The sequence below is a fragment of the Equus caballus genome, chromosome X, assembly GCF_041296265.1.
Source record: "Equus caballus isolate H_3958 breed thoroughbred chromosome X, TB-T2T, whole genome shotgun sequence".
NCBI lineage: Eukaryota > Metazoa > Chordata > Mammalia > Perissodactyla > Equidae > Equus > Equus caballus.
The window spans coordinates 119,185,315-119,199,560 of record NC_091715.1 but is presented as its reverse complement, the minus strand read 5'-3'; the positions used below and the strand labels follow the sequence as shown (position 1 = coordinate 119,199,560).

Sequence of the window (14,246 nt, the reverse complement as noted above, 5' to 3'; positions counted from 1 at the left end):
GTCAAATGTTGCTAAATTCCATGGATCAAGTGGCTACTGACAGTACACAAAATTGTAAAAATTAAAGCCTGACTCTCTCTACAGCCTCTTCAGAGACACTTACACAGCAGAGCTGACATCCAACAGGTAAGAAGGGAAAAGAGCAAAGAGAGAGAGGGAAGGACGATGACAATCTGGAGAGAGGTTCAGCTTAACCTCGGGTTGGATTCTGGTCCTCCTCCTCCTATCTCAACATTTTAAGGCATTATACCTTTCCATAATATTTTTTAATAAATTTGTATGGTTATGACACCTGTACTCATAAGGCAGGCTGAGTAACCCCCTAAACCTACATAAAGACGCTAACGCAGCACAGGTACTGACACAATATCCAGAAAGAAAAATGAAGCAATCGACGGGTAGAAGTAACTGGTAGGAAGATGGAAGTTAGGAGAGAAGTGCTGGCTAAGGCGGGAGCTGGCTGACTCTTGGGCCTCCTTCTCCTACTACCCTATTATTTTAAGATATTCCACCTATTCATAACCTCTGGTTAGATGTCCTCCTTAGGCTGGTGAACCACAGTCTTCAAGGTGGTCAGATTGAGGCTGAGTCTCTGAAAACTTCTCAAAAGAGATGAACACAACAGAGATGATCACCAAACCTATAAGTGGTAAAAGGGGAACATAAAAGGGTGGACGTCAGTGGCAGAAAGATTAGAAGTTAGGAGAGAGGAGATGGCTAAGGACAGAGATTTTGCCGGTTCCTGGTCCACCTCCTACATATACCCCATTTTAAAAAATTTCTCTAAGTTTCTAGAGTAGTGTACAACTATAGTTGAGAAAGTTGTGAATTGGGACTTGTTCTACCCACAGCTTTGGTGAATAACTATCACAAGAAAGCTGATTGGCAAACGTACAATAGGTAGACAGGAAATAAGGAAGGGGAGAGAGTGGCAGGACTGGAGAGTACAGAGATGGATTCTGGCTAATAAGTAAGAGGTGTCAGGCTCCTGGTCCTCTTGCTCTGCTATCCAAATTTTAAGGCACTACACTTTTCCATAATATGTTGCTTGATTTTAGTCATTGGGCCAGACGCACACAATCTTCATAGTGTTTATATTGAGGCCATGTATCCTGAAAACCAATGTAAAGACACGAAAACAGAACAGGAGAACGCAAAACAGAGTGTATAAAGAGGGAAACAAAATGATGGTGGCAGGGAGGGTCTGGTAGAATGTTGGAAGTTAGGAGAAATGTTCTGACTCAGGGGAGAAGTTGGCTGGCTCCTGGTTCACTTTCTCCACCTGTATGACTGTTTTAAGACATCTCACTTCTCCATAACTCTTGCCAAAATTCATTTCTTGAGTTGGCTACACAGAGACCCAGAGGTGGGACTATTGAGGTTGTCTGTCTAAAACCTCCATACAGACGCTAATGCAACAGAAATGACCTTCAACCATCTGGATGATAAAGGGGAAAATAAAAGATAGTTATAGAAATTAAAAGTTGGGGTACAAGTTCTAGCTAAGGGGCTGGAATTGACTGGCTCCTGGTCCAGATTCACTATTATCTCATTATTTTAAGGCATTTCACTTGTCCATGACTCTTGCTAGATTTCTGTTTAAAAGTTGGCCACAAAAGGGCATCAAGTTGAGAATACTGAAACTGAGTCTGTCTAAAACCTCCATAAAGCCACTAGCACGACAAGGATGAACACTAAGCATCTGGATGCTAAAGGTGAAAATAGAGGAAGGTCAGGGGCAGAAAGATGGAAATTAGGAGAATGGTGCTGAAGAAAGGGCGGGAGGCAGCTGGTTCCTGGACCACCTTCCATCTGTATTTAATTTTGTAATGCATATACTGTTTCCTTCACAAATTGCTGCATTCCACTGTTGTTGTGAGAAACTATAGTCTATAAGGATTGAAAACAGAGGCCTGATTTTTCTCACAGGCTCATCAAAGACACTGATGGGGGAGAGGTGGCCATAAAACATTTAGCAAGTATGAGAAGATATGTTAACATGGTGTAAAAGAAGAAGGCTGAGCGTCACAGTTATCTCAGGATTGAGGATCCAGATAAAGCGCAGGAGGTGTCAGGTTCCTGGAACTCTTTCTGTAATACTCCAAAATAGTAAGGGGATACATCTTTCTATACTATCTTCTTAAAAATTTTTCATTCTGCAAGACACCCACAGCAGTCAAGGTGGTAAAATCGAGGCTGTTAATCCTTGAAACCAATCTAAAGACAATAACACAGATAAGAGCCCATACAACAACCAGATTGTCTGAGAAGTACAATAAAATGGTGATGATGGAGAGAACATAGTGGCAAGATGATGCAAGTTAGGAGAAATAGTTTGACCACCACAGATCCTATCAGGGGAAAGGAGGAAGGGGAGAGAGTGATAGGATGGGAAATATTAGAAGTTAGTGGTTCCTGATCTGCTTTTTTCTTGTTACCTTTTGGTGATCTTTTCTTGAAGTTTGCCACCCAAACTCTGCACTTTTGGGAATTTTGATCCTCTTTCCTCCCTAAACCTTATAAAGAAGTATTGTAAGAGTGTTTGCCATCCAGCACCGATCTCTAACAGAAGGTTAAGGAGTGTGGAAATGGATATTATATGAGCACCTCTGGCGAAATTGTTAGTTTCCTAGCTCCTGGCCAATTTCGTTCTCTCATATTGTAATCTACAAGTGGGACTTGACATTCTGTCTCTTCTTTTGAGAATTGAAGTCTCTGGCATCCCTGAAGCCTTTGTAAAGTTGCCCACACAGATTTTATCACCCAAAAGCCAATCGGTAAAAGTGGAGGGGCAGGCCCAGTGGTGTAGTGGTTAAGTTCATATGCTCTGCTTTGGTGGCCTGAGGTTTGTGGGTACAGATCTTGAGTGTGGATCCACACACCACTCATTAAGCCATGCTATGGCAGTGTCCCACATACAAAATAGAGGAAGATTGGCACAGATGTTAGCTTAGGGATGATCTTCCTCAAGCAAAAAGAGGATGATTAGCAATGGATGTTAGCTCAGGGCCAATCTTCCTCACACACAAAAAAAGAAAAGTGGACAGGGGAAAGGGTGGGGGTAAGATGTAGAGACAGATGTTTTAGGAGAGAGCTTCTGGCTAAAGGGAGATGTTTCTTGCCTCCTAGTCTCCCATTTTCTTCCTTCCTATGATTACCAGCACTTGACGATGGCCACCTATAATCTTCTATGTGGGGAATTTAGAGTCCCTGGTTGCCTAAAACTTCTGTAAAAACTAGTGAAGCAGTTAGGCTTTCAACATACAGACCCAAGAAATAAAAGAGCAAAGAGATGGGGTTGCCAGGGGTAGAGAGTGGCAGAGGAAAGCATGCATACTATCTATCTGGTTGCCAGAAGTGTAATTATTCTCCACAGCCAGTTACCTGAGACTCCACCCCTGAAGTTGCCTCTTAACTGGTCAGTGTTTATCATGTGACCTTTTCTAGAAAGATTCATCCTCACTCCTCCCTGACAGAAACATGCACGTGGGACACAGTTCCCTCAGCCAGTTAGCTCCGACCACTCTCATGAGGCCTCCTTTTGTCAGACATATTCTAACTACTCCCACTCAGGTATCTGTGCCACAGGCCCAGCCTCCTCCTCATACTCCACTTCCCCCGTCCTCTGAACACTGCTATGAGTAGAAGTAGTGTAGCGACCAGACAGCAGTACGTGTGAATAGAAATGCACCTAAAATTACTATTATCAGAAAATCTTGGTCTCCAGAAAAAGCATAAGTTTGATTACTGATTTAAATATGTGGTAAGCGAGTTTACAAGTTTTTACCTTTTAACTCATGCCCTTGGTTCAGAACAAAATTAAGATTTGGTTTAAAATTTTTAAAGTCTTTTTAGTTTGTTCCGACTTTTGTTTCAGGATTGAAGTGCCTGAATGAGCACTTGTTCCAATGGCAGCTGCTCGAAAAAGGACAGAATACCCATATCCTTTTATGTCATACATGCATTTTACCATGTCTGACTTCAAAGGAAATTTCTATATCATGAATTCTATTTGCTCATTGAGCTTCATCTGCTATTAAAATTATATATTTTAAAATAATATATTTTTACCAAAGACAAAATCCATTTCCATAGATTTCTTTGCTATTTTTCTAGGAAAGGACGTGTCGTTTTGTTTAAGCAGTTTTATAGCAACTGTTCTATCCTTTTGATGAATCACAGCCGTTAATTTTTTGCTTGAAAACCAGTTTCTTCTGGCATCTCCTATCTAATCAAAGATATCAGAATTTCTTTGCCTTTTTTTCCATTTTTAATTTGGAGTGTTTGAGTGTGGGGCACACAGTAATGATCTCATATTCTTGGGCTCTGAGAACTTACTTTTTCAAAAGGATAGTACTTATCACACATAGTACCTCAGCCAAAGAATTTGTTACATTTTGAGGCTTTAGTGTCTATAAAACAAATTAATTTCTTGCTTCTTTTGTACTTTTCAACTTGAATTCACTTTGAATGAGACACTAATGACTCTCCAGTTAGAGGCTCTCTTGTCCTCTAGAACCCCTTCTCTAACTGTCTGCCGACTAAATTAACTTTCATATTCCATATGCGTCTTAAAAATAATATGCCTCAAAGCAAAGTTATTATATTTCCTTAACATCTCTTCCTCGTCCTGTATCCCTTCTTTCAACCAATGGCACTTTAGGCCTACTGAATCACTGGGTGTGGGGTCCAAGCATCTGTATTTTTATAAACTCAACAGGTGGCTTTGAAGTACAAGTGGGTTTGAGAACCACTGGCCTAGATTACTGACCTAGCTTCCTAGTTGGTGCTCTGACTTTCAGTTCTTTACCTCTCCAGTTTATAGTTCACATAATAAATCTGCCTTTCTAAAATACCGGTTAGAGCATAATACTCCTTTCCTTAAATCATTGCACTGATTCCCTACTTTCAACAGACATATTAACAGCTGAATATCTTGACGTGGCCTTCAAGGATTTCCATTATCTGTGATCTTCTACTCCCCTGACCTCATCCACACCATTTCCTTCAATAGACCTCATGCTCTAGCCACCTCATGCCCTTTTTAACCTTGGTAGTATTTTGTCTGTTTTGTTTCCTTTATCTAGAAAGGGCCCCCACTTCATCATTTATAGCTCTGGGTGTCTCTATTGAAATTTAACTCTTTAAAAACCATTTCAATTAGTACAATAATAAGAAACATCTATATCAAATTTGTCTTTGTATCCTCTACCAAGTAGTAAGAGGGCCAATTGTGCTCCTTTTTTGCCAATAATTACATAGGCTCCTGCACACTGATGACTGCTTAAGGGCTTTTGTCCTCCTTCATTATTGTAGGCCTTCTCTTGCCTTCTGTGTAATATGTGTACACCCTACAACATCATTGCTGAATGACTCCAAGGTTTGGAATTACTTGCTGTACTGAGTGGAATTTCTATTAAGCCCATTTTATTATTTCATGGGGATTTTAATAACTAGAAGTGTGATGATCAGATACTCAATGATTATTGTGTGCTTAGACAAGGCTTATCAAATTCTAGTGTTGCTTGCATTTCACCAGTTCTGTTTGGTTGAAATTGTTGGGGTTTTTTGCTAACTGCCACAGTGGTATCTTTTCCTTTGGGCTGGCCAGTAAACTGTGCACAGAGGGAGACATTAAAAGAGGTGAGAGAAGGCAGAGAAAGATTGGAGGCAATCCTACTGCTCACAGATAGGGTGAGTTGAAACTTTACTTTCTCAGTTTCTATGTTCTAAGTATCTGTACACTTGACTATTTGCCTCTGAGCAACAATGGCAATATTTGTTGAAAATATGTATATAATCTCCAGAAGTTATTCCTTTCAGAGGGAAACTACTCATCTGTATTTGTAAGTTCTGGCATATTTCATCAGTTGTAGCCCTTCTCAATCGCATCACATCTGCTTTGTTTGATCCGGTGCACTGTTGCCCACATCTGAATGCAACTCTATAAAAGCAATCATGACCTTTGTGCCTAAGCAGTTCATGCAGGGCCTTATAAGCTACCCTTGATTAATTCTCCTGGGCCATCTTTGACACAGATACCAGTTGCACGATACTAGTTACACAACTGGCATCTAAACACAGAGTGCCTCTGATTTGAGAATAGCCAGACAACTCAATCTTCCAAAGATTCAAGTGACTTTACTATTATCCTGTCTCCCTTGACTTATACATACTACAATTCAGTTTCCTTCTGGGAGTGTGGATAACTGAAAGTTAGAAATAAATATAGTCAAGGATTATTTTAGAGCATCTATTTTTAAGATATTATGTGGAGATTTCCTTCATATAATACTATTCTTAAGGTATATTTTATGCAGAGAGGAAAACAGAGACAAGATAAGTTGAGTGACTTTCATTGAGTTGATGGTAGATTACAGGTGAGAAATGGGAAAGATTGTTTGCCTACAGAGAAGATGAAAACAGCAGAATGAGTCTTGGAAGGCTGCCAAAGACAAGTATCTAGCTCATAATTTGGATGAAGGCTGGCTCTGTCTTTAGTGCCATTTGAATTGTTCATTTGGGTGATGCTTTGATAGAGAAATGCAAAGTAATTGTGATGACTAAAGTTATCAGGTTGCTAATGAGAGACACAAGTCTTTTTCTAGAAGCAGGTCCATCCTCCTGGGAAGGTATAATATGTAGCGTTGAAGATTACACCATATAAATTAGCACTTGATTACAGGTTGCTTGTATTGTTCACTCACTGTTTTATTCTCTAATCTAATCAACAAATATACTTTGAAACCCTCTAAATGCTATCTGTTGGTACAATAGTGAGCCATATCAAACCTGGTCCCTGACCTCACTGCACTTTAGTTCAGTGGGAGTTATTTGTATGAATATAGAAATAATTACAAGTTGACATAGTGCTATTAGTGGGGAAAAATAGCCACTGGTCTCCTTTTTATTAATAGTTATATTGAGGTATAATTTAAATACCATAAGATCTATTCATTTGACACTGATTTTTTTAAAGCAAAAATCAGATCATGTCCTTTCCTTGCCTGAAATTCTTTAGCGGCTTTCTGTGGCTGTTGAAAAAAGCTAAAACTCCTTAACCAGGCCTACTACTAAGTCTGACATAATCTGGATCTTGTCACTCACTCTGCTCTAGCCAAAATTGCTTTCTGACAGTTGAGAGAAGAGATCAAGCTCTATTCTGTCTCAGGACCTTGGCATATGCTGTTCCCTATGCATTGCATGAACTTTCCCTGATTCTTCATATAAGTGGATCTTTCTCACCATTTCAAAGTCACCTTTTCTGAAAGGAGTTCTCTGGCCACGCTATACAGAGTTTTGATTCCCTACACTCTGCCACCTCTTCATTCCCTGTCCCAGCACCTATTCTATCTTCATGTCAATTATCACAAGCTGTGCAAGTTTGGTCTGTCCAGTATAATTATAAAGTTCTTAAGGACACTGCCCTCTGTCTTCCTTGCAGTGGAGTGAACAAGGTGTTGGGCATACAAGTGGCATAGAGAAAAAATAACTTACTATAAAGATCTGTAGAGTAGTACTGCCCAAAGTGTGTGTGGACTGGTGCTGGTCTGCTGTTTGTTACCAGTATGAGATGATATAAGGAAAGAAATTGAGAGTAAACCTTTAGAAACTGTTATAGCAATTTGACAGAATAGTATTATGGCTGTTGAATCTAATACTAAAAAATTTGAGCTTGTATTTTATATATCTTGTTTTGTTTATTTCATGCTTTTTAGCAATTTATTTTTGTTGCACTTTTATTGGTCTGTGAAGATGTGGGGGAAAAAACTGGCCCTCGTTTGCAGTTTGAGAAGCACTGTTTTAGAGGATATGATCTGGGGAGCCTGGGGGAGAAAACAGAATTCTTTCAATTCATCTTGCTGGAACATTGGATAGGAAGTGATCTTTCCTGGTTAATTTCAGGCAGCCACAGAGAGAGAGAGAAAGAGAGAAAGAAATGGATGGCTGACTATAATGGAGGCATTTTTAGACAGGGAGAACAAGAGTTTTCAAGTTGGCTACTTTAAGCTGACAAGTGCCTGTACCTTTCTAAATGCATGGTAGGAAGCTGGACCCCAGCCCAGTCCCCACTCCTTGCTTCCTTGATGCTCTGCTGAATCCTATCTTCATATGGAGAAGAAAGTGAATCCTGAGCCGCCAGTGAGGTTGTGTACTCAGGGGAGGTGACTGGGCTCCCGTCATTTGGGAGCAGTGGGAGGTTTTCCCTTCAAGCCCACCTCCTTTGCCTGTAAGGCCAGGCTCCAGCCCAGTGAGCTCTGTGTTTACATGCCATCTGCTGAGGTGTCAGTGATCACAACACGTGGCTTTGAGCATTTGAATTTTTTATTTAGAACATTAAAAATGGAAGAACAAAGGAAAGGAAAGAGTAGAGAACAGAACAAGAAGGCCTGGAAGGGGAAGGGAGCAGAAGGGAACAGTTGTTATTGGCAAGCAAAACAGCATGACTCAATCTCATTCGAATTTGTTTTCTCTCTAAACAAAGTGTGCCCTTCTCTGTTTAAGGTACACCCCAAGACCTGGCAAGCTGCAGAATTCACTTCTTCAAGCTTAGGCCACTCCTGGCTGCGTCTTTTGGGTTCTATTTTATGAGTAATGTTTCATCTTAGTAAAATTTTGAAAAAATTAGATGTAATCTAGTACCCCCATTATTATTTCCTGGCATACTAATATGAATGGGGCAGATGGAGAGAGAGAGAAGAGAAAGCAAGAGAAAGAAGGGGGATGAGAGAGAGTACGGGAAAGGAAGTGAGAGAGAGAGAGAAGAGGGAATGTGGTAGGAGGGAAGAGAGTGATGGAGATGTAATTGGTGCCTGTTAAGATACATAGATACTTTCATATTGGCCCTTGGATAGGTTTCAAACTCCAGTTCATAAAGCTACCCTTGTTTTTTAAGCCTTTTTCTCCCTGATCACTTTACCCTCATATATTTCTAGTTTATACTTCATTCATATACATTTGTCTTTGCAAATGTCCTTACGTGACCTTTGTGGAGGCTGGCCTTCAGTCTCACTGAAATGCTTGAGTTGGTAAAATGGGAAGAGCATGGTGCTCTATCAAGAGTCTGACCAACCTGAATTGGAATCCTTGTTTGGCAGGGGATTAGCTACGAGACTTTGGGCAAGTAACATATCTTTTCTGAGCCCATTTCCTGATCTCTAAAAAGCTTGAGGAGGTGGGTGGGGAAGAAATCTCTCCTCATAAGAGTTCTGAGACTATTAAATGAGAAGTCTAAACAGAACAGCTAGCACAGCAGGAAGGAATCTAAGATACCTTAGCTTCCTTCCCCTTTTCTCCCTAGCACAATGGCCTGCTTTGCTTGCTCCTGTGGCCCTCTACCGCTGGCAGCTGACATTACCAAACTTCCACCTGCAAGGTCAACAACTGTCCCCAACTCTGGGATCAATCTCAACTTAGGGAGGGAAACTGTTGGGTCTTCTAAGGTAGTGATTAACTGATGCAGCACTGAATGAGTCCTATTAGGGCTCATGTTCTCCTGTGAGTACCTCAAATGCTTGAGGTTGGGTTTTTTTGGTCTTATTTTGGGGACTGGGTACTGAACATCTGTTGTTGGACCATCTTAACCCAGATCCAATTCGTTTTGTGTCAGCTGCTAGAGTGTTTTGATTGATTCTTCAGATCCTCAGCTCTGTTTAGAACTTAGTTAGGGGTCCTCACACCTCTCTTGGCTTTTGCCCACCAGGACTGATTTTAAGGCTTCAGTCTGCCTTATGATGATATCTTAAAGGATAACAGGGATCCCCCATTTATGTCCTCAGTGTTTACCCAGCTGCTGTGCCTATACTCTCACTCCTAGCCTTCTTTGGTCCAAACTGATCTTCCACAAGGGAAGAAATGTAGAGCTGAAAGTGACCTTGGAGTGTTTTCCAAATTTTAGTCATTAATAATCACCTTTATAATTTTTTGCCACATAGATGGATGATCTGAACTATAATTTACCTAATATTTTTCTTTACATTGACTCAATTTTTTTAACCTATCTACTTTAGCCTCATTCTAAGGAATGGTATCTGTAAAATCACGGAATTGATGGGATTGTTATCTTTTTCTAATACACATTTAATATAAATTCAAAACTAATCAGTTTAAGAAGAAGTTTTGCCACGTGTTACCTAAAATCATCTCGTGTACAAATAGCACACTTTGGGAAATAGCAATCTGGTCTAACTCTCCATTTTGCATTAAGAAACAGGTTCAGAGTGGTTTGGTTTGTCACAAGGCTAGTTAGAAGAATTCTTGGGATACAAACCTGTCTCTTAGCTCCTGGTCTGGTGCTTTTTTCATTATGCCTATGGTTAGTCTAGAGTTCTGTACACTATTACTGACATATATGAAAAAATTAAATCACAATACATTGTCTGGGAATGCAATGTAAAGGATCCTGATCCAGGACCTCACCATGAAAGAAAGGTTGCTTGACTGATAAATTGTATAAATGCTGGTTACGTATGGAACTTGAGTAGAGAAACATTACCACCTTAGAGAGAGTCCTGGAAGAGAAAACAACAATTAATTATGGAACAACCCCTCAAAAGCAATGACATCACCAACCGATACAGAATTTGTAAGAGGCTTACTTACTCTTTTGGGATGTCCACTTCTGGCCTGACCAGATCACATCCCTTGCCTGTGCTCCTGATGGAATCTTTTATTTCTTCCAGGGATTTCCATAATTTAGAATTTTCTGTGGCTTATTATTCACTCTGAAATGTACATCCTGACCTGTGAAAGGCCTTTGTTGAAGCATTCATGAGCTATCCAAGTCTTCTTACTTCGGGATTGCTACCAGGGAAGATCCATATAAAACTACACAGAAGTCTTTGCCAGATAGATGGAGCTCAGTAGCAAAGGAGACACTTGGGGCTCTGGTGCAGGTGATTCCAGAAGGCTTGGGTAAGCAGTGTGACTGTTTTTGACTTTGCATTTGTAGAAGAAGGCAGTGGTTCTGGGCTGTTGTTACGCCAAGATTCAGATTAGACTTTGTTCCCCTGTGTATATGTCCTCAGTTTTCACCCAGCTGGCTCACCTTGAAAGGTCAGATGGCTCATCTTGAAAGGAAACATCTTAGCTCCACTTGCCCTTTTTTGACCATCTGAATGACTTCTAAATAGTTTTGGTTTGCTGTGTGCGTATGTGTGTTTGTATCTTTGGTGGAGGTGTTTGTGGTATTTTTATCTGATTAAAAAATCTGGAAACCATTATAGGGATAATCTGTCTCATTATTTTTATCAGAGATTGGCAACATTTCCTATTTCTGTTGAACATATGCAATTTGATATAGAGTACAGGGACTTAGGAACAAACATGGCTGAGTTCAAATGAAAAGAAGGTCACTAGAGGAAGAGAAGGAGTGGTAGCTCAAAGCATGGTGGATGAGTTCATGTTGACGTGATGCTGTATATTACATTCTTTCTGAAGGAACAGACTTTGCTTGTTCTTGTAGTAGGAAGCCTCCCAAGATCTCATAATTTTGAGTTCTGTATTAGGCATTCAGTTTACCATTCTTTTCCCTAACCTTGTCCTAGTGATTCTCTCTTGCAGTTCTATTACTCCACAGGCTCTCATTTCAGTGAGGTCTGGGTCTCAAAGTTGAAACCAAAGCTCATCTAAAGGATTGTCAGTAGGATTAGTGAGGCCAAGTTAGAATTCTAGAATTGGAAAGGTCTTTTAGATCATCTGGTCATCTTAGGCCAACTGAGACAGCCATTGATGTGCATTGCTGAGATCTCCCTTTAAGACAGAACTGGTCTGAAGGAGTTGAGTTAGCTGACAACCTCCAGCTTCAGGTGCCTTCAGTGTCTGCCTCAGCTTTCAAGCTGGAGGTGTGTGCTTCCTGGCCAGCTGCCAGCCAATGACTGAGCAAGGCAGGGGTACAGTGGCTCACCTTTTGGGGCAGCATGGGGTTCCTCTATGTGCAGACTTTCCACCAGAGCTCCCAGTTGTGCTGGCCAAGACTTTCTCAGAGCTATACCACAGGCTGAAGCTCTTCTTATCAAAATTCCTTCCTTTCCCCTTCCTTCACCGACATCAGACCTGAATTGTGGTCTGAAGCTCTCCCTTCCTACGTGTGCTCCTCTCCCTTTTATCTTTCATGGGTATTACTCCCAATAAATATCTTGCACTTCTGGTTATATCTTATCATCTGCTTCCCAAGGACCCAATCAATACATCAATGAACTCCCCATTCCCATCCGAGTTTTACAGTAAGGAACTTGAGGTCCACAGAGGTGAAGTGACTTACCCAAGGTCCCATAGCTAGCTAATAGCAAAGTCAGTATGACAACCCAAACTTTCCGACCCCCAGGTCAATGCTCTTTCCCAAACTTCAGTTGTCCATGTGCCACCACAACGGCATATACAAAAGACAGATTTTGTTTTATCCATTTATCCCTCATGCTATTGTTCACTTGACGTATTTGACACCTTAAAAAATTATTTAATTTGTTGTTAAGTCTCTACTTTAGCCCTGTATAAAGTAATAATAGCCATAAAATTTGGATTTTGATGTGCTCATTTTATATTTTCCTAATACATATTAAATAAATACATTACCATTATGACAAAAAAAAGTTTGTGTGTGCACTACCTAAAGTCATCTCACATACCGTCAGTGATGGGTGAACCCTAGGATGTATAAGGTAGAGGAAAAGGAAAAGGGAGAGGGAAGAAAGAAGGAAGGGAGGGAGAGAGGCTGGGAGGAAGGAAGGATGGAAGGAAAGAAGGATGAAAGGAAAGAAGGAAAGTGAAATACCTATTGGTGAGAAAGAAATGGTAAAAACACATCAATGACTGCCTCAGGTGCCTTGCTGAGACCTCCAGGTTTCCTGACAAGTCCTAGTCTAACCTCCAATGAGTCAACAAACATCCTTTATTTATTTGTTGCCTACAAAACAAACTGAATGTATTCAGATACAAATTAAGAAACGAGACTTCTCCTAAGAATCGATTCATTTATCCCCAAAACGGACTGAAGTGCTCTTTTGGAGAAGATGCACACTACATTTCAAAGCAGTAGCTCTAATCTTCATCTTATAAATTGTTTGAATGTACATATTTCCTGAGAAAGGTTTAAGTAACATTTCCTTTCTCATTTGAAAAATATTCATTATTAAAACCAAATGTTTTTCTTTGATTTAAGAAATCTAAGAATATAATTACAATAATCTTTCACTTTTGTTGCTATTCTTTTGGTTTAAGAGCTCTGTAATGATTATGATTCTCTTGTGCTAATGAAACAAAATTGGGGTTAGAACTCACGTTATGTATTAACTTAATAGATTCTTAGTATCATAATGATAATTTAACATTTCTCTTTCATTTCATGGAGATAGTATTATTCAGAACCTCTGCCAAACAGATATTACTAATTTAGAAGCCATTTTGTTAATTCCTAAACCAACTGTTCTTTTAGAGAAAGAAGAGCTATAAGCTAAGCTTAATGAAATACTAGCTTCAAGAATCTCACACATTTTAAAGGTATGAGAAGTTTGAAGGTATCTATTCAAGTTGTGTTTTATTATGAACAGAAAGGTGGCTATAGACTTTGGCAGGGTCACTTAATGTTCCATGTTCAAATCTATTTCTGGCATCTGGTTTGAAAAGATTTGGTAGTGTTCTGCTTCTGGAAAGACAAATCCAGTAGTGACATGTACATACACTTGGATTAATTGGGGAAAGATTCAGTTTCCTGTGTCCCCTTGTCCCTTGCTTTACATTTCAAACCTGGGTAAAAGAGTTTACATTTCAAATCCAAATTGAATCCAAGAGTAATCAGTGAAGAATCATATCAAATTACTATTTTTTAAAGGAGAAGAGAAAATAAGCTTCACAGCTAAAACAGAGACAACAGAATTGAAAACAGAGTATTGCATTCAGGTTTGGGTATTTACTGACTCATTTCTCCAAGCATTTAGAGAACACATTAGGTACTTCACATTTTTCTCTTTTAGATGATTACAGATGACACGAACTAAATAGAATATATTGCCCTGGGAAACTTAAGCTCTGCTTGTTCTTACCAGGTTAGCAAGCATGTAGTGATAACCTCTTGAATGTTTCCCCAGGATCACAACCTGCAGAAAGAAGAAATAAGAAATATTGCTTACTTAAGAAGGACATTTTCAATTGCACAATGGGATGGCTAGAGTAAATTTTAAATGATCAACAAAGTGGTAGGTCTTTTGCATACAGTAAAATCACAGTTAATTGGACCAGATTTCTTTTTA

The 14,246-nt window shown here is 39.8% G+C and overlaps 1 protein-coding gene across 9 annotated transcripts in view; it reads right to left on the bottom strand.

Moving 5' to 3' along the window:
• Nucleotides 1-14,246, bottom strand: part of GRIA3 (glutamate ionotropic receptor AMPA type subunit 3) — a 272,512-nt gene that overhangs the window by 93,769 nt on the left and 164,497 nt on the right. For all 9 annotated transcript variants that reach the window (XR_011434854.1, XR_011434853.1, XM_070257723.1 and 6 more), the window contains exon 5: nucleotides 14,040-14,093. Coding sequence is in view for 7 of the 9 variants with exons in the window: in XM_070257723.1 (XP_070113824.1) it covers nucleotides 14,040-14,093 (54 nt within the window). In the remaining 2 variants the exon portion in view is untranslated. The remainder of the gene's footprint in view (nucleotides 1-14,039; nucleotides 14,094-14,246) is intronic.